The sequence below is a fragment of the Macrobrachium nipponense genome, chromosome 17, assembly GCF_015104395.2.
Source record: "Macrobrachium nipponense isolate FS-2020 chromosome 17, ASM1510439v2, whole genome shotgun sequence".
Classification (NCBI taxonomy): domain Eukaryota; kingdom Metazoa; phylum Arthropoda; class Malacostraca; order Decapoda; family Palaemonidae; genus Macrobrachium; species Macrobrachium nipponense.
Genome location: NC_087210.1, coordinates 28,747,575 through 28,769,662, shown reverse-complemented (window position 1 = coordinate 28,769,662; position 22,088 = coordinate 28,747,575). Strand labels below are relative to the sequence as shown.

The 22,088-nt window shown below is 37.3% G+C and overlaps 1 protein-coding gene across 3 annotated transcripts in view; it reads right to left on the bottom strand.

Moving 5' to 3' along the window:
* Positions 1-22,088, bottom strand: part of LOC135196154 (leukotriene A-4 hydrolase-like) — a 159,211-nt gene that overhangs the window by 92,154 nt on the left and 44,969 nt on the right. For all 3 annotated transcript variants that reach the window (XM_064222716.1, XM_064222717.1, XM_064222714.1), the window contains 2 exons: positions 9,640-9,767; positions 8,881-9,019 (listed from right to left, as the gene is read on the bottom strand). In XM_064222716.1, the coding sequence (XP_064078786.1) occupies positions 8,881-9,019; positions 9,640-9,767 (267 nt within the window). The remainder of the gene's footprint in view (positions 1-8,880; positions 9,020-9,639; positions 9,768-22,088) is intronic.

The following is a 22,088-nucleotide window of genomic DNA, read 5'->3' as shown; positions in this document are numbered from 1 at the left end:
CAAAATGATCGCAATTTAGTGTAAATTACAACGAAAAAAAGAGTAACTTGTTATCTTTAACCGTTTTGCGCACAGCGCGATTTGAATACAATTATATATGAAATTTCGTTTTTGCGCTATCATATATCGCGTTATTTATATATGATAATGATAATTTTTTTCATTTCTGATGGTTGCATACTAAACTTCAGGCAATGACAAAAAAAGGAGCCAAAAATGAACTCTTAAATCTTCAAAACTAAGCACGCTGTGACTTTTTGAAAAAAATATTTATTCCGCTTCCGCGCTCACTCTGAAACGTCTTCGGCACACGGGAGACATTTTTTTTACCGCTTCGGCGTTTAAGGGATAAATAACGATAAGTGCAAAAATTTCAACCTTCGGTCAACTTTGACTACTGAAATGGTCGAGAAACGCAATTGTAAGCTAAAACTCTTATATTATAGTAATATTCAATCATTTGCCTTCATTTTGCAACAAATTGGACGTCTCTAGCACTATATTTTGATTTATGGTGAAGTTATGAAAAAACTTTTTCCTTACGTTCGCGCGGTGTAACTCTTCCGATAATTTTTTTCGTGCGATTGTCCTATTGTTTGCACCATTTTAAATTTGCCGTTACATAAAGTTTTATATATGGAAATGTGCGCAATTTCATGCACAATACAACTAAAAACAACCCATGGTTGTAGCTTTTATCAGTTTTGAAATGTTTTCATATAAATAAGGTTAAGTGCAAAAATTTCAACTTTCGGTCAACTTTGACTCTACCGAAATGGTCGAAAAACGCAATTGTAAGCTAAAACTCTTATATTCTAGTAATATTCAATCATTTAACTTCATTTTGCAACAAATTGGAAGTCTCTAGCACAATATTTCGATTTATGGTGAATTTATGAAAAAAAAAAAAAAAAAAAAAAAAATTCCTTACGTCCTCGCGGTAACTCTTCCGAAAAAATCAGAATTTTTTTGTGTGATTGTCGAAATGTTTGTACCATTTAAAATTAGCTGTTACATAAAGTTTTACATATGAAAATGTGTGCAATTTCATGTAAAATACAACTAAAAATGATTGAAGGTTGTAGCTTTTCTCTTTTTTCGAAATATTTGCATATAAATCACGATAAATAGAAAAAAAACCACGTTCGGTCAAATTTGACTCTACCGAAATAGTTGAAAAAGGCAATTGTAAGCTAAAACTCTTACGGCCTAGTAATATTCAGTCATTTATCTTCATTTTGAAACAAATTTGAAGTCTCTAGAACAATATTGTGATTTATGGTAAATTTTTAAAAAATATATTTAAGTTCCCTCCGCGCGCCGATTCGCGGCCGCAAGTCTCCGAAATGCGTACATCGCATTATCCTAATATTTGCTCCTTTTCATATTAGCCGTTTTATAGAGTTTCATATATCAAAATGTGCGCAAATTCATGAATACAATAAAGAATAATTGAAGGTTGTAGCTTTTCCCATCTCCAAAATATGTGCATATAAAAAAATATATATAAAAATTTTGACATTCGGTCAACTTTAACTCGTCTGAAATGGTCGAAATCTGAAATTCTAATATAAAACTCTTACAGTATTGTAATATTCAATCATTTCTCTTCATTTTGAAATAAATTGGAAGTCTCTAGAACAATATTTAGATTTAGGGTGAATTTTTTAAAATATCTTTTTACGTCCGCGCGTTACGAATTCGTACATCATTTTGTGATAATATTTTTCCAGTGTTGCTTTTATTGTTTTACAATGTATTATATATCAAAATTATTACAATTTAGTGTACAATACAACGAAAAAAAGTAACTCGTTAGCTTTGACTGTTTTTTGCACAGTGTGATTTGAATACAATTATGTATGAATTTTTTTTTTTCGCTACCATATATCGCATTATTTACATATGATAATGATATCATTTTTCATTTCTGATGGTTGCATACTAAACTTCAGGCAATGACAAAAAAATGAGCCAAAAATGAACTCTTAATCTTTAAAACTAAGCGCACTGTGATTTTTTGAAAAAATTATTTTTTCTGCTTCCGCGCTCACTCCAAACCAGCCCCGGCATACGGGAGAGGTTTTGATTTTTAGGGCTTCGGCGTAAGAGGGTTAGTAGACTTCTCATTTGGACATGCCTCTAGTTCATGCCCTGGCTTCTTGAGGTTGTGTCCTTAGGGTATCCTAGTAGGGTATTTGTTGGGACCTATTTTGGGACCTCCTTACAATCTGGCACTGCTGATTTGATTGGTTAAAACCATAGGCCTACTCTTGAAAATGGTGGGGATTTCAAGTTTAACACGTTCCCTTTTTTAAACAAGGGATCGTAGAATTCCTTTCCTAACATTTGTCAGATGGACCATTGGAATTACCCCTCGGCTCTCTGACCTGTCACAGAATGGAGTGCCAATTAATCCTGAGAAGAGGGTAGGTGTAGGCGTAACCTCGTTTTTGGAGTTCTAATTTCCTGAGGGTGGCTGGGCAGTATTGCTTGTCACCCTTGCATGAGAAAGGTTTTCTCTTACACTTCCTTGTGGTCGAGGGTAACTGTCTTTTCATCCCTTTTTTATTTGTTTTTCGTGCCTTTTTCTCAAGTTTTTATAAGTTAATGCCTTTTGAAATAATTTCCCTTAACTGTAATCTGCACTGTAACACACACACAGATATATATATAGTATATATATATATATATATATATATATATATATATATATATATATAGATATATATATATATGTATAGTATATATATATATAGTCGTATATATGTATATAATATATATATATATATATATATATATATATATATATATATATATATATATATATATATATATATATATATCTATATATATATATATTATTATATTAATAAAATTATATATATATAAATATAAATAATAATATTATATATATATATATAATATACATATACATATATATTTCATAGTGATACAGGGCACAGGGAACTACTCCAAGTAACATTATCATTATCAGAGGAAGACAGAAGAAAACCACAGATCACTAGGCTGTCTTTTTTATTATTTTGCCGATGTTTCGTAAGTATTTACAGAATTACATCTTCTGGGGTGAACATATGAAAAGATAAAAACATAAAAAAACAGTTAAAAGTATAGTCTAAGAATTCATTTAAAATATAACAGTAAAAATTAAAAAAAAATAAAAATAAAAACACAACCAACCTAGAGGTGAGACAGCAGGGAACTAAATGGAAGGAAACCACCACAGTTAGAACTTAGGCTAAATACAACTGACTTGCAGATGTATGAGTGTTTAACGATGGTAAAAGCTGTTTTATAAACAATGATTCTAGGATTGTTAACTCTTGAGGCTTGGCAGTATGACCGATGACACTAAAACCTTTGTTGGCAATGTAGGTTTTACATTGTTTTGAATGGCTCCTGATATTGGTTCCTCTTAATATAGGCTACTTGTTTAAGGTGAAAGATCAGCTGTGTCCTTATATGTCTTCTGATCTCATCTATAGATATAGTTGCCATAAGTGTATTTCAGGGATTTACATGGGATCCACCAGTCGACTGCTTAAGATGTGCATTGATTCACATCGGGGAGTCAGGTTCTGCACAGGTAGCAGAATGAAAACAAAGATTTTGGTGTCATCGATCATACTACCAAGCCTCAAAAGTTAACAATCCTAGAGTCGTTGTTTATAAAACAAATTTTACCATCGTTAAACACTCATACATCTGCGAGTCAATTGTATTTAGCCTAAGTTTGTACTGTGGTGGTTTCCTTCCATTTAGTTCCTTGCTGTCTCACCTCTGGGTTGGTTGTGTGTTTATTTTTATTTTATTTAATTTTTATTGTTATATTTTAAATGAATTCTTAGACTATACTTTTAACTGTTTTTATGTTTTTATCTTTTCGTATGTTCACCCCAGAAGATTTAATTCTGTAAATAAGTACGAAACGTTGGCAAAATAATAAAAAAGACAGCCTAGTGATATGTGGTTTTTGTCCGTCTTCCTCTGATTATATATATATATTATATATATTTATAGGGATATATATATATATATATATATTATATAATATATATATATATATATATATATAGATATATATATATATATAGATATTAGAGATATATATATATATATATATATATATATATATTATATATGATATCTAGATATCTATATATAAAATAAAATCAGGAAAGTGTTGACTTCTCAAAATATGGATGCATAGTATAAACAGGAGGATGAAAAGGAGGTGATACATTTCCAGCCAATGTTTGTACACATGGCTTCAGTATTCCAAGGGCTAAAATACAGTAGGATTATAGTCAAACTCATCCTTTTTGGCCAGTGAGGCGTTGGTCGATAATACCGGGCATTTTCCCCACCGTTGCCACGTCTACCCAGGTCTTCCGCCCCACTCCTTTCTTTCTCTCTCTCAGACTGATCTTTATTATTTTGACTTTGTTTCCATACCACCATGGAAGTAAAAGTCAAGGCGCATTTTTTTATAGAGGTCTCCCCAGTAGGCCTAATCCTCTCCATGCTGTTTAATCAGGAGATTCGTTGTCTGAGCTGTCATCGATGTTAATGATGAATGACTCTATAAATTGCTCAACTGATTTATCTTGCACCGCTGGCCTTTTCATCTAAAAAGTACTGATTTACATTGTAAATTATTTCCTTTGCTTGACTATGCAGGCAGGGGCAGCGAGCCGTGGGAGATGTATCCATGTTGGGTCAGTGACACAGAATGACCTTCGGTGTCCGGAGACTGAGAGAGGTGGCCACAGCAAAATAACAGTACACCGATGTTGTCAAATCTCAGGAAAACATTTTTAATAATATCAATTCTCCCGTCAAAAACTTAGTCATTCTTAAACAAATGAAGTTTGATTATATATTTAGTTAGTATAAAAAATATCAGACACATTTCTTCGTCACTGTCGTGATATATTTATAGAATTGTGGCAACTGTGCGGAAAATCCAGGCCTACCGCGACCAATGCCCCACTGGCAAAAAAGGATGAGTTTGACTATAGCAATTAAAATCAACACATATGACTGTAAAAATCACTGTTAAAATATAGATATAAAAAACAGAAACAAATGTAAAACCAAGCTAATATCTCAAAATATAAGGCAACCAAGAAGGGCACCAAAAGAACAAAGAAGCATCTTCAGATATAAACAAAGAGGCAGGAGAAGACCAGATGTTCAGTGATGGAACCAGTTGTTTGATGGTTATAGACTCGAGGATATGAGAAGTTTCATCAGCAACTTGCCCTACAATTTCAAAATTGTCATGGGAAATACAAGATTTACACTGTTTAGTATGTTCTATTATGTTGCAAAACTTCATATTTAAGGTTGTCCCTTCTAGCATTTCCCTCCTCTAGCCCTGCCCCTGCCTTCTCTCCTGGCTCTGGTAGGATGGAGCTGAAAGGGATGTGCTGAGTTGTCTTCTCAGCAGGTGCAGGCAAAGGCTAGCAGCCCCTACATATACGTGTTGTGGTTTGAGATCTCTTAGGCGAAGGGAGTGGCAGTCTGAGATCTACAACAAGCTACATTGACATGCAAAGGACCAGAAGACTATATAACAGCCTGGTGGATCAGACGGTCATTATTGTTTACTCTTTGTCTGTCCACCGCAACCTCAACTTGCTCCTTAGGGAGGAGGGACAAGATCCTAGAAGTGTTCCATTCCTCAATGCCAAGGTAGAGTCAGGGCCAAAAAACACTTGGAGATCTTAGAGAGGGCAGCATCTCTTCTCTTCAAAACCCAATTTGCCCACATGTTTGCTGTTAGGAGAGCTAGATAAAAATAAGTCTTGTCACCAGACTGCAACAGTCTAAGAAAGGTGGCACTCTCCTCACTGTCGCTAGAATTGCAGTAGAAGAAATCTTCCCAACTGCCATTGACCACAAATTAAGCCATGAGACAAGACCACCTGAAACACTGTAGAAGCAGTTGATTCCATTGTAACTGACATTTGGTGCATAAAGGAGGTGCCCTCTTTTTGTAATTAATACTTCTTGGTTATCTGCATCGAAATGGATAGATCCTCCTGTTTCCAGGCTGAGATTGTTGATCAAGCCTAGCAACCGAGTCAGTGGCATCCCCTGCATCATTATTCACTACTGAAGCGTGAGAATGATCAAGGCCTAACCCTTTTTTGGGTATATATTGTTCTAATGAACAAGAAGTGACACTGTCTCAGTAGCAGTCCTGCCGTGAGAACGAGGTCTTGGACTATATGTTAAAGGAGAGGATGGCCATGGTTGATTCAGCGACTGTGAAGGATTCTTGTTACTTGAGAATAGTCACGGCTGCACGAACAAGACTGTGGACTACTTGTCCTAGGAGAGGAAAGGTCCTGATCATGAGAATGCTCCCTCAGGTGTGATGATGACTTCTTTACAGCTGACATGTTCTTTGTTTACGGCCGTGGTCTTAATCCTAATGTCTTGAGCAGGAGAAGTGGAAGACGAAGAATTGACTGCAACTTCTTGAGGAAGAGCCTCAAGAAGTTGCAGTCAATTCGTAAATCTATGGCTCTTAAAGGAGACTTCTCTTGCAGAATGCGATGCCGCACAAGAATCAGGAACTGGGCGACGCTCATCAGTAGCTAAAGATGATGACGTATGGCCATTCACCTTGACAGACATATGGCTGTCCGTAACAGTATACAACCCCGGAGTGGCAGCTGCAAATGAACCAGGAACAAACTTGGAGGTGATGATATGGCCATGATTAACCAACCAAGAATCAACTTTAGGAGATAAGACAATTGGACTTGCCTCGAGATGGAGGAAAAATGAAGCAGGAATCCAAAGAGGGCCTGCAAATCTTTTTGCAAGGAGGACCACAAAGTCCTTTCTCCAACGCCTCCGTGGAATGGAACGAACAGACAATGATGAAGATGAATGAAAAGGTGAGGAAAACCGGGATCTATGACATCTCTTCTTTGATTTCTTCATATTGGAGAAGTCATTCTTCTTTAGAATTGCGCCTTCAACTCTCTCCACCAGAATTTGAAAGGAGATAGGAGGAGAGGACATAGAAGGCCCAAGAACAGGAACCGATGGTATAGCCACAGCCAATGATGGTACTGTGTAGGCCGAGGATGTCGCAGCCATAGCAAGCAGAAGTCATAGACATAGAGACTAACAAGGTGGCAGACACTGGGAGATAGGAAGACAACAGGTGGACAGTAGCCCCCAAGGTGGGGCTCCCCTGGTACGCCTAATGAAGACCAGCATTCGTTGAGCTTTCCTGCATCTATCCCTGAAACAACAGTACAAGGGAGAGCTGCCTCCCTTTCCCACGAAAGAACAGAGGCAGCTAAATCAATCACAAGATCTTCTGAACCCTTTCTCGGACTATCTAGATGAAGCAATAGAAGAGCGAGGAGTGAAATTTTCCCGAGGAAGACACAATGAGAGGCAATTCTGGTAAAGAAGAGAAAGAACAAGAAGGAATGGTGGCATCCAACACCATTGGAAGCACAAAGCCTTCCCTTGATGGAACAGCTGATTTCCTCTTATATCTCTTCTTCTTCCTACCAGAATGCTTCAAATGCTCCAGAGACCAATCATGACACTCTGAAGAGGGGTTACTTACACTGCAATAATTTGATCTGCATCTGCTACAAGTCAAATGAGGATCAGTATCAAGAGAGGCTAGATAATGAAAACAAGGGTTGTTACCTAACCCAGGATGTCTCCTCTGAGGCCTAGCCTGCTTAGCTGATTTATGGGTTTGCATCTTGACTACAAATACACACAAAATAACAAACAGATATTCACAAATATATGACAGAAACAAAAGAACATAAACCAGAATGCCAAGGCAAATATGAACAGGAAGTGCATAAAAAAACCCAGCTTCTAAGCTAGTAAGGGCAGCGCACGTCTTGTGTGAAGATGGTTTGAGAGATAACCGAGGTGTCACACTGTATGTGAAGGGTTAAGAGGTTAGTATCTGCCTACTCTCTCCCCATTGGCTAACACACTACTGCCACCAATCTTGTTCTATTTTTAAATCTATTCCAGTTAGCTCTTTCAGATTTTCCCCCATACGTAAAGACTGAGGGTTTGTTTTGTGTATGAACAAGTACATTGTGAATACTAAGATAATAGAAACCAGAAAGACAAGAAATAACACACATAGATTATAAAAATTATCAAATGCACTAAACTTACAATGCAAAGTACCAAAGACAGTTATCTTTTCCTTGGCATAGAGCACAACAGAGAATATCAACTAAGAAGGTTAGCAAAAATGAAACCTGACAGTACAGCTAAGATAACAATAGCTAGATAGCATACTACTGAAGTCCTGACACAAAAAGTTAATAAAAATGTAGAAATAAATACAACCTCCAAAAGAGCAAATATAACCAAGATCTTGAAATCTGTGCAATAAAATAAAATTTTCTAGAAAAAAAGTTTTTCAATAATTTACAGTTGGCTGCTACCAAAAGACAGTGAACCATAAGAAAACTAGCAACAGATGGACCTGCTAAAGGACAAAAACTACAATTTTACAGTTTGTTTAGAAGAAAGAAGCAATAAAGGTACAAGCAAAATTAATTTGCTAAAAAATAACGAACAGTTAGGGTAATGCTAGAAACTTGTGACCCTACAAATCAGCTTGGGATATCCAAACAGAGCTACCAACAGTACTATCTACTCACAAAATACAAGGTGGATGATTGTACCACTAAATCTAAGTGACCGATGGAACATTAGACTATCATATGGTTTTAGATAAAAGACTAGATGTCTGAGGACATTTGAAATTGTAAATGTATGACTGACAGGCTGTGATGTGATGAAACAAACATAAATGATGATGATGTTGAAGATTCTTACTTCAGCAAATTCATATGCAGCTTTTTCTACGAAATCCTTTTCTGACCAAACATGGGAGCGAGGACCAATCTTCCTGCTTTCTAATGCACCAACAGCTATTGCTATTAAATAAGCAGGTATTGGAACTGGCTGTCGAAATCTGCAAGATAATGTTACAAATTTGACAAATTAAGAATACCAGAGAAAATAAAATGCTTTAAAAGCTTTACTGTATAAATTCTATTATTGTATTGAAATTAATAAACTGAACATCATCTGACAACTGACATTTGCACACCACACTAGGTAATACAGCACAAGTTATACTTCTATGAAAATGTGATAACAAGACAGGATAAAAGACAGCATGTAAAATATATAGTACAGTACACATCTATTTGTATGTGATCTTATAGTTGGGTAAACCCACTGGGATGACAACTTAGTTAACAAATCTCAAGTTACTAATCCAACATTTTCCTCTATTATTTGTCTTATTAGCAAAATACTGTACTTAAAAATAGCTCCGATAACTTGAATTTTGAAGTGCTAAGATTATTTGTTATTAAAATTACTGTTAAGGTTAAATTTTCTTGTGATACTCACTTCAATAATCCGAGTTTAAAACAAATTACGTAGCTCTACAACCTTGGAAACACTCAAAATTACCACCTTATTGATAGCTGATAAAGACAAATTTAATTCTTTTAAAATCTAATAGTACAGAGACTGTGTGTGTGTGTGTGTGTGTATGCTCCAGAACTAACCACAGTAACTTACTTATAAGTGACACCTTTGTCACTTCGAAGTGGAGGATGCTCTTCATCTCTCAGGGCACTCATGAGGGCCACTAAGTCGTTGTCAACTGTCACTTCAGCTGTGTATGTAATTTTGGCAGCTGGTGTGTCCTGATCACCAATGATATGTAAATTTAATAAAATTTACAAATGTCTCAAGTAAAATACTACTATTTAAATGGATTCACAAAAATATTTTCAACATACATTAACAGATGCAATTTCAAACTAGTGTACAACAAAAATGGAAATATGAAATTAAACTTTTAACAGAAATATAAAATTAATCTTTAACAGTAGCATCGTGTAGCTTGCATTAAAAAAAAAAATGTCCATAATCTGATCAGAGCTCCATGGTGATCAGACTAATGTCAAAGAATTCTCTTTTTGCTGGTCTTGTGGCAGGGTATTGTGTTGTAATGATAATTACAACCTGTGATAAGAGTATAAATGGACTCAGGATAAGAAGTCACTTCTATTATCCTTAGCAAATGCTAAACCCCGTTTACCTACATCACAACCTGCAAGAAAGGAGTAGTGCCTGTGCACATGCCCTGTCATATTGTTTACATATGACCAGAAATGGACCAAGAAGCCATTATTTTCTGTTAGTCAATACTGCATCTTTTTGTTAGGGAAGTGGAAGGGTTTTGAGGACTCAACAGCAACTACCAAAAATAGGTTTTTCCTAAGTCAAAACCTATCTTTTTATAGTGTAGCCACTGTCTTATCATCAAGGAGCTTTAAAAATGAATTGACATGTGACGAAAAGCTCTCAAATTTTAATCCCAACATGCCAGAAACATTTCTAGTTCAGAGTCAAGTCAGCCAGAAACATTTCTGGTTCAGTCAAGTCACAAGTTTCAAGGCCTCATTCTTTATTTAAAATATCTCAAGGTTTGGTACCAAAGAACAAGAAACTAAATGAGAACTTATGCTTTTAGGGAGAAGTTCTGCAGTGACTTACTTAAGCATGCTGGGTATGGTTGCAGTATGTATTGTCAAACATTCCCCAGCAATAGTTTGCAAACTCACCTGTTAGGAAGACCTGTGGTTTGCTGCTGTAGTGCCTATGGGTCAGGACTAACTGCCACCTACCGATACACGGTGTAGTCGAATTTGTTCAAGCTCGTGGCAATAATGTTGCTAGGGTATAGAAAAAAATGGGCCTTCTGGGATGTTTGCTGTGACCTGAAGGTAACCTTGGTGCTTGAACTTCTTAAAAGATTCTCATTCTTGACAAAGAATGGCAGTTCTGAGGACAATAACAACTGATGGTCAGCTGTTTGCATGATGTATCGTCCCCATCTAAGAGAGCCAGTTTGCTAATACAAGCTCCTGATGCTTATGAGTTGTGGTTGTATCAGGTCCACTGAATTGAGGGGCTGATCAAAGTCTAAGCACCTTGTTCAGGGACCAAGTAATTGGAACCTTTCAAGTGTGGGTCTTTGTAGCGCAAAGGATGGCAGAAGGGAGGTGACAACTTCCATACTATAGCAAATCATAAATCCATAAAACAATGGTTCAATTAATGCTGCCTTGTATGCCATGACTGTTGCAACCGCAAGTAGTCATTTGTCTTCAAAAAGGGATAAAATAATTTTAAAATGTTCCCATAGAAATTCTGACTGGGCTCTCACTACGGATATAATCTAACCATATTTTCCATAGACAGGTATTTTCGCACTAGGTACCTGGCAATGTTGCGAGTAATTTTCACGGTACAGTATATAGTATTTCAAAAATCCACCCATGAAGGTCTTTGCTCAGAGAGGATATTTGTAAATGTCTTTCCTCCTACTGACTGGGATAAAACAGTGGACAAAAGTGGAACTTATCTCTTCGGCTGTTGTTAAAGTAGTAATAGGAAGCAATGCCTGTTTGGCCAATTTGGGGCTCTTAACCCTTAAAACGCCAAATGGACGTATTAAACGTCGAGTCAAAATGTCCCCCGAATTTTTAAAAAGTTTTTTTAAAAATTCGCGGAAAAATACTTATAGGCCTACCAGCCGAAAACTTTTGAATCACGCGCCTTGGGGGATGCTGGGAGTTCATGGATCAAGGTGTTGTTTTGTTTACAATCGTTACGCAGGCGCGCAAGCGCAAATTTCTTTCTTATCGCACTAAAAAGTATCAGTGACACATCTCAAAAATTATTTTGTCACTTTGACATAAATTTTGCACCGTTTTAAATTATCTGTTACATGAAGTATTATATATGAAAATGTGCGCAATTTCATTTAAAATACAACAACAAAATGCTCGTGATTGTAGCTTTTATCAGTTTTGAAATATTTCCATATAAATAACGATAAGTGCAAAAATTTCAACCTTTGGTCAACTTTGACTCTACCGAAATGGTCAAAAAACGCAATTGTAAGCTAAAACGCTTATATTGTAGTAATATTCAACTATTTACCTTAATTTTGCAACAAATTGGAATTCTCTAGCACAATATTTCGATTTATGGTGAATTTATGAAAAAACTTTTTCCTTACGTCCGCGCGGTAACTCTTCCGAAAAAAATCATACATGTGATTGTGGTAATGTTTGCACCATTTTAAAATTAGCCGTTACATAAAGTTTTATATATGGAAATGTGCGCAATTTCATGCACAATACAACTAAAAACAACCCATGGTTGTAGCTTTTATCAGTTTTGAAATATTTTCATATAAAAAATTATAAATGACAAATTTTCAACCTTCGGTCAAATTTGACTCTACCAAAATGGTCGAAAAACGCAATTGTAAGCTAAAACTCTTATATTTTAGTAATATTCAATCATTTACCTTCATTTTGTAACAAATTGGAAGTCTCTAGCACAATATTTCGATTTATGGTGAATTTATGAAAAAAAAAAAAAACATTTTCCTTACCTCCGCGCGGTAACTCTTCCGAAAAAATCATACGTGCGATTGCGGTAGTGCTTGCACCATTTTAAATTAGCCGTTACATAAAGTTTTATATATGAAAATGTGCGCAATTTTATGTAAAATACAACAAAAAATAATTGAAGGTTGTAGCTTTTCTCATTTTTGAAATATTTGCATATAAATCATGATAAATAGAAAAAAAACCATGTTCGGTCAACTTGGACTCTATCGAAATGGTCGAAAAACACAATTGTAAGCTAAAACTCTTATATTTTAGTAATATTCAATCATTTACCTTCATTTTGCAACAAATTGGAAGTCTCTAGCACAATATTTTGATTTATGGTGAATTTATGAAAAAAACTTTCCTTCCCTCCACGCGCGGATTCTCCGCCATAAATCTCCGAATTGCGTACATCGCATTCACGGAAAATTTGCTCCGTTTCATATTAGGCATTTCATAGAGTTTTATATATGAAAATGTGCGCAATTTCAAGTAGAATAAAAGGAAAAATATTTGAAGGTTGTAGCTTTTCTAATTTCCGAAAAACACAATTGTAAGCTAAAAATAAAACTCTATATTTTTAGTAATTTCAATCATTTACCTTCATTTTGCAACAAATTGGAAGTCTCAGCACAATATTTTGATTTTATGGTGAATTTATGAAAAAAACTTTCCTTCCCTCCACGGAAAATTTTTGCTCCGTTTCATATTAGCATTTCATAGAGTTTTTATATATATGGAAAATGTGCGCAATTTCAAGTAGAATGGAAAATATTTGAAGGTGTAGCTTTTTCTAATTTCCGAAAAACCACAATTGTAAGCCTAAAACTCTTATATTTTAGTAATAGTAATTTTGATTTTATGGTGAATTTATGAAAAAAACTTTTCCTTCCCCTCCACGGAAAAATTGCTCCGTTTCATATTTAGGCATTTCATAGAGTTTTATATATGAAAAATGTGCGCAATTTCAAGTAGAATAAAAGGAAAATATTTGAAGGTTGTAGCTTTTCTAATTTCCGAAAAACACAATTGTAAGCTAAAACTCTTATATTTTAGTAATATTCAATCATTTACCTTCATTTTGCAACAAATTGGAAGTCTCTAGCACAATATTTTGATTTATGGTGAATTTATGAAAAAAACTTTCCTTCCCTCCACGGAAAATTTGCTCCGTTTCATATTAGGCATTTCATAGAGTTTTATATATGAAAATGTGCGCAATTTCAAGTAGAATAAAAGGAAAAATATTTGAAGGTTTGTAGCTTTTCTAATTTCCGAAAAAACACAATTGTAAGCTAAAACTCTTATATTTTTAGTAATATTCAAATCATTTACCTTTCATTTTTTTGCAACAAAATTGGAAGTCTCTAGCACAATATTTTTTGATTTATTGGTGAATTTATGAAAAAAAACCTTTCTCCCTCCACGCGCGGATTCTCCGCCATAAATCTCCGAATTGCGTACATCGCATTCTCGGAAAATTTGCTCCATTTCATATTAGGCATTTCATAGAGTTTTATATATGAAAATGTGCGCAATTTCATGTAGAATAAAAGGAAAAATATTTGAAGGTTGTAGCTTTTCTAATTTCCGAAATAATTGCATATAAAAAAAATTATAAAAAAAATTTGACATTCGGTCAACTTTAACTCGTCCGAAATGGTCGAAACTGCAATTGTAAGCTAAAACTCTTACAGTATTGTAATATTCCATCATTTAACTTCATCTTGAAACAAATTCAAAGTCTCTATAACAATATTTAGATTTATGGTGAATTTAAAAAAATAAGTTTTTTTATGTCCGAGCGTTACGAATTCATGCATCATTTTGTGATAATATTTTCTCTGTGTTGCTTTTATCGTTTTACAATGTGTTATATACCAAAAAGATCGCAATTTACTTTACATTACAACGAAAAAAAAGTAACTTGTTACCTTTAACCGTTTTGTGCACAGTGCGATTTGAATACAATTATATATGAAATTTAGTTTTTGCGTTATCATATACGTATCGCATTATTTATATATGATAATGATCATTTTTATCATTTCTGATGGTTGCATACTAAACTTCAGGCAATGACAAAAAAAGGAGCCAAAAATGAACTCTTAATCTTCAAAACTATGCGCACTGTGATTTTTTGAAAAAATTATTTTTTCCGCTTCTGCGCTCACTCCAAACCGGCCACGGCATTCGGGAGAGGTTTTGATTTTTACCGCTTCAGCGTTTAAGGGTTAAGTAAGATGTTTGTTTGAAGCTTAGGAGTTTGCTCAACACCTTCAAAATCTGGAACAATGGAGGAAAAAGATATAGTATCGTCCTGCACTTCTTCCAGTCTTGTAGGAAGGCATCTCTTGCTGTTGCTTGACTGGCAGTTTGTGATTTTTTTTTGTGGCGATTAGGTCCACTTCCAGCTGTGGAAGCATGATGGCTATTTTCTGGAAAGAGTGGCTGTCTAATCAACTCTGTTGAAACACGACAAATTTTCCAAGACAATTTGTATTTTTCATAGCTACAAACCTGAGGTCTTAACAATAGGATAATTTCTAGCGCCTAGCTGGATCCGGTTAAAAAACAGATGAAAGCAAGGAATCTTGTGATATCTAACAACGCATGCGTAGATTGGGTGAAGAGTGGTCAAGGACCACTCACCTACGCCACCACTTCAGTCTTTCCCAACTCAGGATGTCTTAACACACTGAGGGGCGGCTAAAGGTGGGCAGTATAATGTTAAGACCTCAGGTTTGTAGCCATGAAAAATACAAATTGTCTTACAAAATTTGTCATTCGTTCATATGTGAAAAAACCTTCTGTCTTAAATAGGTTAGACTCATACTTGGCTGGAGGTACAAGACATCCTAAACTGGCTGGGGGCCTACCCACCAGTCCAGCTCCCAGAAGAAATGATTTCTGGAGAGGGTCTGAAGCCTGTTAAGAAGCTAGATAAATTGATATCTAACCACTCAGAACCTGAGTGACGTACAATGATATATGGGAGAACCATTGTATAGAGAACCAAAGAGAAACTTTGACTGTCCAATAGCAAACCAATACACAAGGGTTCGTACTACTCCCAACTCCTACTTGCCAAGGAAAGGAGCGTATGCTACCAAATAGAGGGTTTGATATTTGTATATTAAGTGAACACACTATCATACTCACCTGTATCAGACCAGTCCAGCGAATTGTGTGTCTATTCCTTAACCCACCCGAAGGAAGAAGGAAAGGTACAAGAGAAAGAAGGAGACCAGCCAACTCACTCATTCTCTCATCCACACAATCATCTTAGGTAAGATACAAAAGTGGCCCTATGAGTTACACAACCTGTTGGGCAGCCACCACAGGACTCAGGCAAAACGTGTCTGCAAATCTGTGGGCAACATCCTTAAGATAGAAAGATGTGAACGTGGACTGGCATAACCAAGTACCAGCGCTCAGCTCTCTATGTACAGCCAAGTTCTTTTTGAAAGCCAGAGAGGGACCAATACTCCTAACGTCAAGCGCTCTAGCCTGTACAGACATGGTGGAATCATCAAGAGTCAAGTATGCCTGTCTGATGGCTTCCTGTATCCAAAAAGAGATAGTATTCTTAGACACCTCTTTTTTTGTACAGCCTGTGCTAACAATAAGTCTGTGGGAGCCTGGTCTCAGGTGCCGAATCCTTTTAAGATAGCAACACAGGGCCCGGATAGGGCACAACAAAAGCTCTTGAGCATCACCACCCACAAAGTCATTCAGTGATGAAATGGAAAACGAAGTGAACCTGTCATCATGCACAGAGGGATTTTGGGTCTTGGCCACGAATTCCAGGACAAATTTGATGGACACCGACCACCAACCCCTGGTGTACTTCACATCATAACTCAGACCATGGAGCTCTCCTACCCTCTTGGATGATGCCAAGTCCTGAAGGAAAACTGTCTTGAGTGTCAAGTTCCTGTCAGATGAGCGACGCAAGGGCTCATACGGACTCTCAGTGAAGCTCTTGAGAACCAAGGAAACATCGCATGTCAGAGGCTTGAGCTCTCTAGGAGAACTCGACTGCTCAAACCCCTTAACTAGCAAGTTAAGTTCCCAGGAAGAGATGTCGATACCTCTAAGGCATAACACCAAACTCAGGGCCACCCTATAGCCTCTAATGGCAGAAACGGACAAATGTTTCTCATCTCTGAGGAAGGTTAAAAAGTCTGCTATTCGCTGAATAGAGGTTGCGAGTGGAGAAAAACCCTGTTTACGACACCAATCACAGTAGATTGCCCATTTGCCTTGGTAAACCGTGGAGGTTGACTTTCTGAGACTGCTGGACATATGCCCTCTGAGAAAACCCTCTCACTCGGAGGAGATACTTGATAGCCTCCAACCGTGAAGAGACAGGGATTCTACTGACTGGTGCAACCTTTCCGCATGGGGCTGACACAGGAGATGTCACCAAGGGGGAATCTCCCTCAGAACCTTTGACAACAACGACAGCAGATCTGGGAACCATTCCGCCTGAGGCCACAGAGGGGCTACCAAAGTCATCCTGAGACCCTGTGAACTCATTGGCCTGCTCAGAACTTGACGGATCAAACAAAACGGAGGGAAGGCACACACCTCCAGGTTGTCCCAGGGATGTTGGAATGCATCCTCTGCTAATGCTAAAGGTCTATCGCATTCTCGGGCTCGGTGCGAGGAAACAAATATTGGGACCCCAACAGATAACAGATCTCCGTTCCTCAATGCCAGCAAGGACTCCGTGTCAACTGATCTCTCCATCCTAGACAAAGTCACGTCTCTTCTAATCAGAGGAGGGTTAGCCCATAAATTAACACTGAGGTGAGCCAAATATGAAAACGCCTTGCCTCCAGACTGCAACAGACTGGCAAGCGAGGATGCACTCACCAACCCTTCTGGGGACCTGTCAGAAGCTATCTTGGCATGACCACAGACCAGAAGTCCAGCCAAGAAAAAGTCTGCAACATGGAGGCTGCCATAGATTCCAATGCTGAGGCATCTTGCGGAGACAAGGACGGAGCCACCGACCTCACCTGCTCCAAAGTCAATCCCAGCTTCAGGCGAATGACGTCTAGGTTAAGATGGCACGACATCAAAAATGCGGAGTTCGTAACATAGTACTTCCTATGTCACGGCTTCCCCTCGGTGTGAAGGGGAATCAGATGCCACTGGCGGAGGAATACACAAAGACGGATCCCATGACGTCATCAACGGGGCTGACACCACAGCTTCCCTCCAACTCGAAGAAGTGGCAACAGTCACTGGTGGAGCAATACAAGATGGCTGACCTCGGCTACCCATGAAGATAAGGCTGGGAGGAGGGGGGATCGCCTGGCAAGCCTGAGGAGGGGGGTAGCGAGCCTCGATAAAGTGCGCTAGCAAGCCCTCCAAGGACGGGGGACCCCCTAGCCCGAGCGTCTTCCAAATCGCCTCCATCTTGGACGCCTCCGACTCAGGAATAAATGAGAATGATGAAAAAGCCTCCCCCTTCCCAGGAATCAAATTAACTCCCGAAGAAGAAGGGGTAACATTCCAAATCAGCCTGGGGGCCTCCCAATACTTCCAGCGACGAATCAATGGAAGAAAAGGAAGGAGACGCAGGAACATCGCTACTATAGGGGGTGAATACTGCAGGAGATGAAGCATCGGGAAGAGGCGAAAAACCTTCCCAAGAAGGAAGAGTCGAAACCCTCCAATGTTTTCTCTTGCTATAAAACGACTTCCACTGCTCTTTAGGCCATGCCCGGGATTCCGTGCAAGGATTCGTTATAGTACAAAAATTAGAACGGCACCTACTACACGTGATGTGAGGATCGGTCGCCGCCGAAGCCAAAAAACGAGAATACAGAAAACCTGGAATTCCGGGGCACACACGTTGACGAGGCCGAGAAGGAGCAGAAGAAGCCATAATATCAGCCAAACACACACACACACTAAACACAAGCAAAACTGGCAATGAACCGGGTAAAGGCCAAGAGAGGTTAACCACGACTCTTGCCCAGGTGGTTAAAGAGAAGACTGACGCGGTGGCATAGGTGATAGGTCCTTGACCACTCTTCACCCGATCTACACATGCGTTGCCAGACATCACAAGATTCCTTGCTTTCATCTGTTTTTTAACTGGATCCAGCTAGGCACTAGAAATTATCCTATTGATAGGACCGAAGGATTGTTCGCGTATGAACAATGTCATTTTCCTTGATAGAGAGTCTACTATTGCACTGAGAGACCCTGTGAGGTGAATTGCAGACAAGTGCCACTTCCTTGCTTGTGCCATCAAAGGATGGCTACCATTATCATATTGAGAGGAGGTGAGCATAATCCCAGCCTCTTGATGTAGGACACTGGAGTCATGTTGTTTAGAACCAACTGAATCTCTCTTCTAGTTTGTTTGTTTGTTTGTTTTTATTTCAGAAACAAAAGAACCACCATCAGCTCCAGAAAACTGATTTGACAATTCCTCAAAATTGCTGACCACCTCCCTGCCACTTGATGATCCTCCCAATGTCCTCCCAACCTGTCAACGAGGCATGTGTGTGTCTGGTCACTCATATCATACAGACTGAGGAGTCATGGTGACTCTGTTTACCCAGAGATTCCTTCCAGGACTAAGGCTGAAGTATCCACCAAACTTTTTAAATCTTTTGATAAGGTCAGTTTCACATCTTGTTTTCTTAGCATGCGACAGCTAACTTTGTTCACAATCTTTTTGTTGCAATCTGAGTATTGGATCTATTATTAAATTTGAAACTGCAACAGGCCTCGTCATATGTTCTAATTGCTGTTTGGAAACTCTGGGCTGTGCAAGGCACGTTTTGAGGACTTGCCTTATTCTGTGAAAAGTATCTCAGCACAGTCCCAGCCACTGAAAGTGTCTACTGGGTGTGAGGTGGGATTTTCCCAACTTATCTTAAACCCTTTTGACAGTTTACTTCCAAAAGTTGACAGTCTCTGCTGGTCATACTTTGGACAATGACACAATATATGTCTGACAGTTATCAATTCCTTGCACTCTGAGCACTCTGGAGCAGGGTCACGTGGGCTGCTCATTAAGTGCCCATGTCAGACGAGTGTGGCCTATACGTAAACGTGTCAGGATTACTTGTGTGTGTCTTTCTCTCTGATATATGGAGCTCCATTTCGTAATGTCAGGTTTTATTTGTTTTAATTTATTACTTTCAGGTTCTTCGTTCCATATATTTTGCCATTTATTTACAATTCTTGTAAATAAGCTACAGTGTCACTAACAGGGATTTTTACATATGTTCTCGATCATGTGGACTGCCTCCTTGGCTGCTTTATCAGCTTCTTCGTTTCCTTTTATTCCGACATGGGCAGGGATCCAACATATTTCAATATTTTTTCCCTTTTTATATAAATTATATAGTAAAAACTTTATCTGATGCACAATATTATTTTTGGGATTATAACTATTAATGGCTTCTATAGCACTTCTAGAGTCGCTATAAATCACGAAATTGTTAAGGGAGTGTTCTTTGATTATTCTTATGGCCAATGTTATTGCACATAACTCTGCTGTAAATACTGAAGCATTATTGGGAAGCGAGAACTGGCATGTTTTATCCTGGGACACTGCAGCATATCCCACTCCGTATTCTGACTTGGATCCATCTGTATATATTGCATAATGTGGACCTTTTTGGTTTATGTGCTCTATTGTATGTTGTTTCTGATGTTCTGGGGTATAGGAATACTTTTTTGATAGAAATTTTAATTTTGTGCAAATGTTTATTTTATTCATAATCCAAGGAGGAGGTAGTTTTACTATTGGAGGTAGTTGGATATTTATATTCAGTGACTCAAACAATCTTCTTGATCTAATTGGAAAAGGTGGTGAATGATTGTTAATAAATACATCCCTTAGTTCAAATAATTTTTTGGTTGGTGAATCACTTGACTGAATTCTTAGGGCACTTTTCATCGTTACTAACTCTCTATGGAGAGAGAGAGGTAGTTCACCACATTCTACCTGTAAAGAAGAGGTTGGTGATGATTTAAAAGCTCCTGTACATATTCTAAGTCCTTCATTATGGACTGGGTCCAACATTTTCAGTACTGCGTTTGAAGCTGAGCCGTATATTTCACTTCCGTAGTCAATGATAGACAACACTGTTGCTTTATATAGTAATGTAAGGGTTTGTCTATCAGCTCCCCAATTAGTGTTTGATAATTTTCTAATTAGATTCAATGCTTTTTTACATTTTGACTTCACATATGTTATGTGGGCTTTCCAGTTCAAGTGAGTATCAAATACTAAACCTAAAAATTTTGCAGTCTGGCCAATTTGTATACTTTGATTTCTGATTTTCAAATCTATTTCTTCACCTTTCTTCCATCTTTTATCTTTATAAAATATTACTGCTTGAGTTTTACTTATGGACAATCTAAATCCTACAGATGAGGTCCATTCATCTATTTTTATTATAGATTTGTTAATGATGCGCTCTGCATGTTTAATGCGAGATGCTGAATAGAAGATGGCAAAATCATCCATATAAAGGTTGCTTTTAATTCCGGAGGGCAGATTTTTATTAATTTCATTAATTGCTAAGGTAAATAGTGTGCCACTAAGGACACTTCCCTGTGGAACACATTTTCTAGTGGGAATGTTCTGGACAAAGCATCATCAATTTTCACCTGAAAACTTCGATTTGTTAGAAAACTTTGGATAAACATGGGTAAATGTCCACGAACGTTGTTGTTTTGTAATGCTTTTAAAATAGGATACCTCCATGTAGTGTCATAAGCCTTTTCTATGTCAAAAAAGACTGCCACAGTTATCTGTTTCATTCAAATCCTCTGCGTATATGGTCTTCTAGGATAGAGAGAGAATCCAATGTGGACCTGTTACACTGTGACCCAAACTGAGTGGGAGTTAAAATTTTGTTTTCTCGAATGTGCCATGTTAGTCTAGCATTTACCATTTTTTCAAGTAATTTGCATAAGCAACTTGTTAATGATATTGGTCTGTAATTATTAATATTGCTAGGATCCTTTCCAGGTTTGGGGATAGGAATTATTATAGCTTTACGCCATTCATCAGGAAATAAATTTCTAAGCCATAAATGATTATAAAATTGTAATAAGTATGACTTTGCCAGCGGAGCTAAGTGGTCGATCATCTCAAAGCAAATATTGTCACCTCCAGGAGCAGATTTATTGCTGTTCGAGAGAGCATATTCCAACTCTTCCATATTAAATTTTCTATTATAATATCTTCTTGTGTTTCAAATTTATTGTTATTAGTTCTTCAATTATTTTTCTTTGTGCGGAAGTGCTCATCTAAATTTTTATCGCTACTTACATTAGCTAAGTTTTCTCCTATTATATTACTTATTTCTTTTGGATCAAGTATTCTTTTTCCATCTTTCAATATGGCATGTCTAGGTGGTTTAACTTGGGTACCATTTATTTTTCTGAATTTTTCCCATATTTTTTGTATGGGAGTATTATTAGAGAGATCTGATACATATTTCCTCCATGAAATTATTCTTCCTTGAATTACTTCCCTTTTAAATTTTGCAGATATTTTGTTGT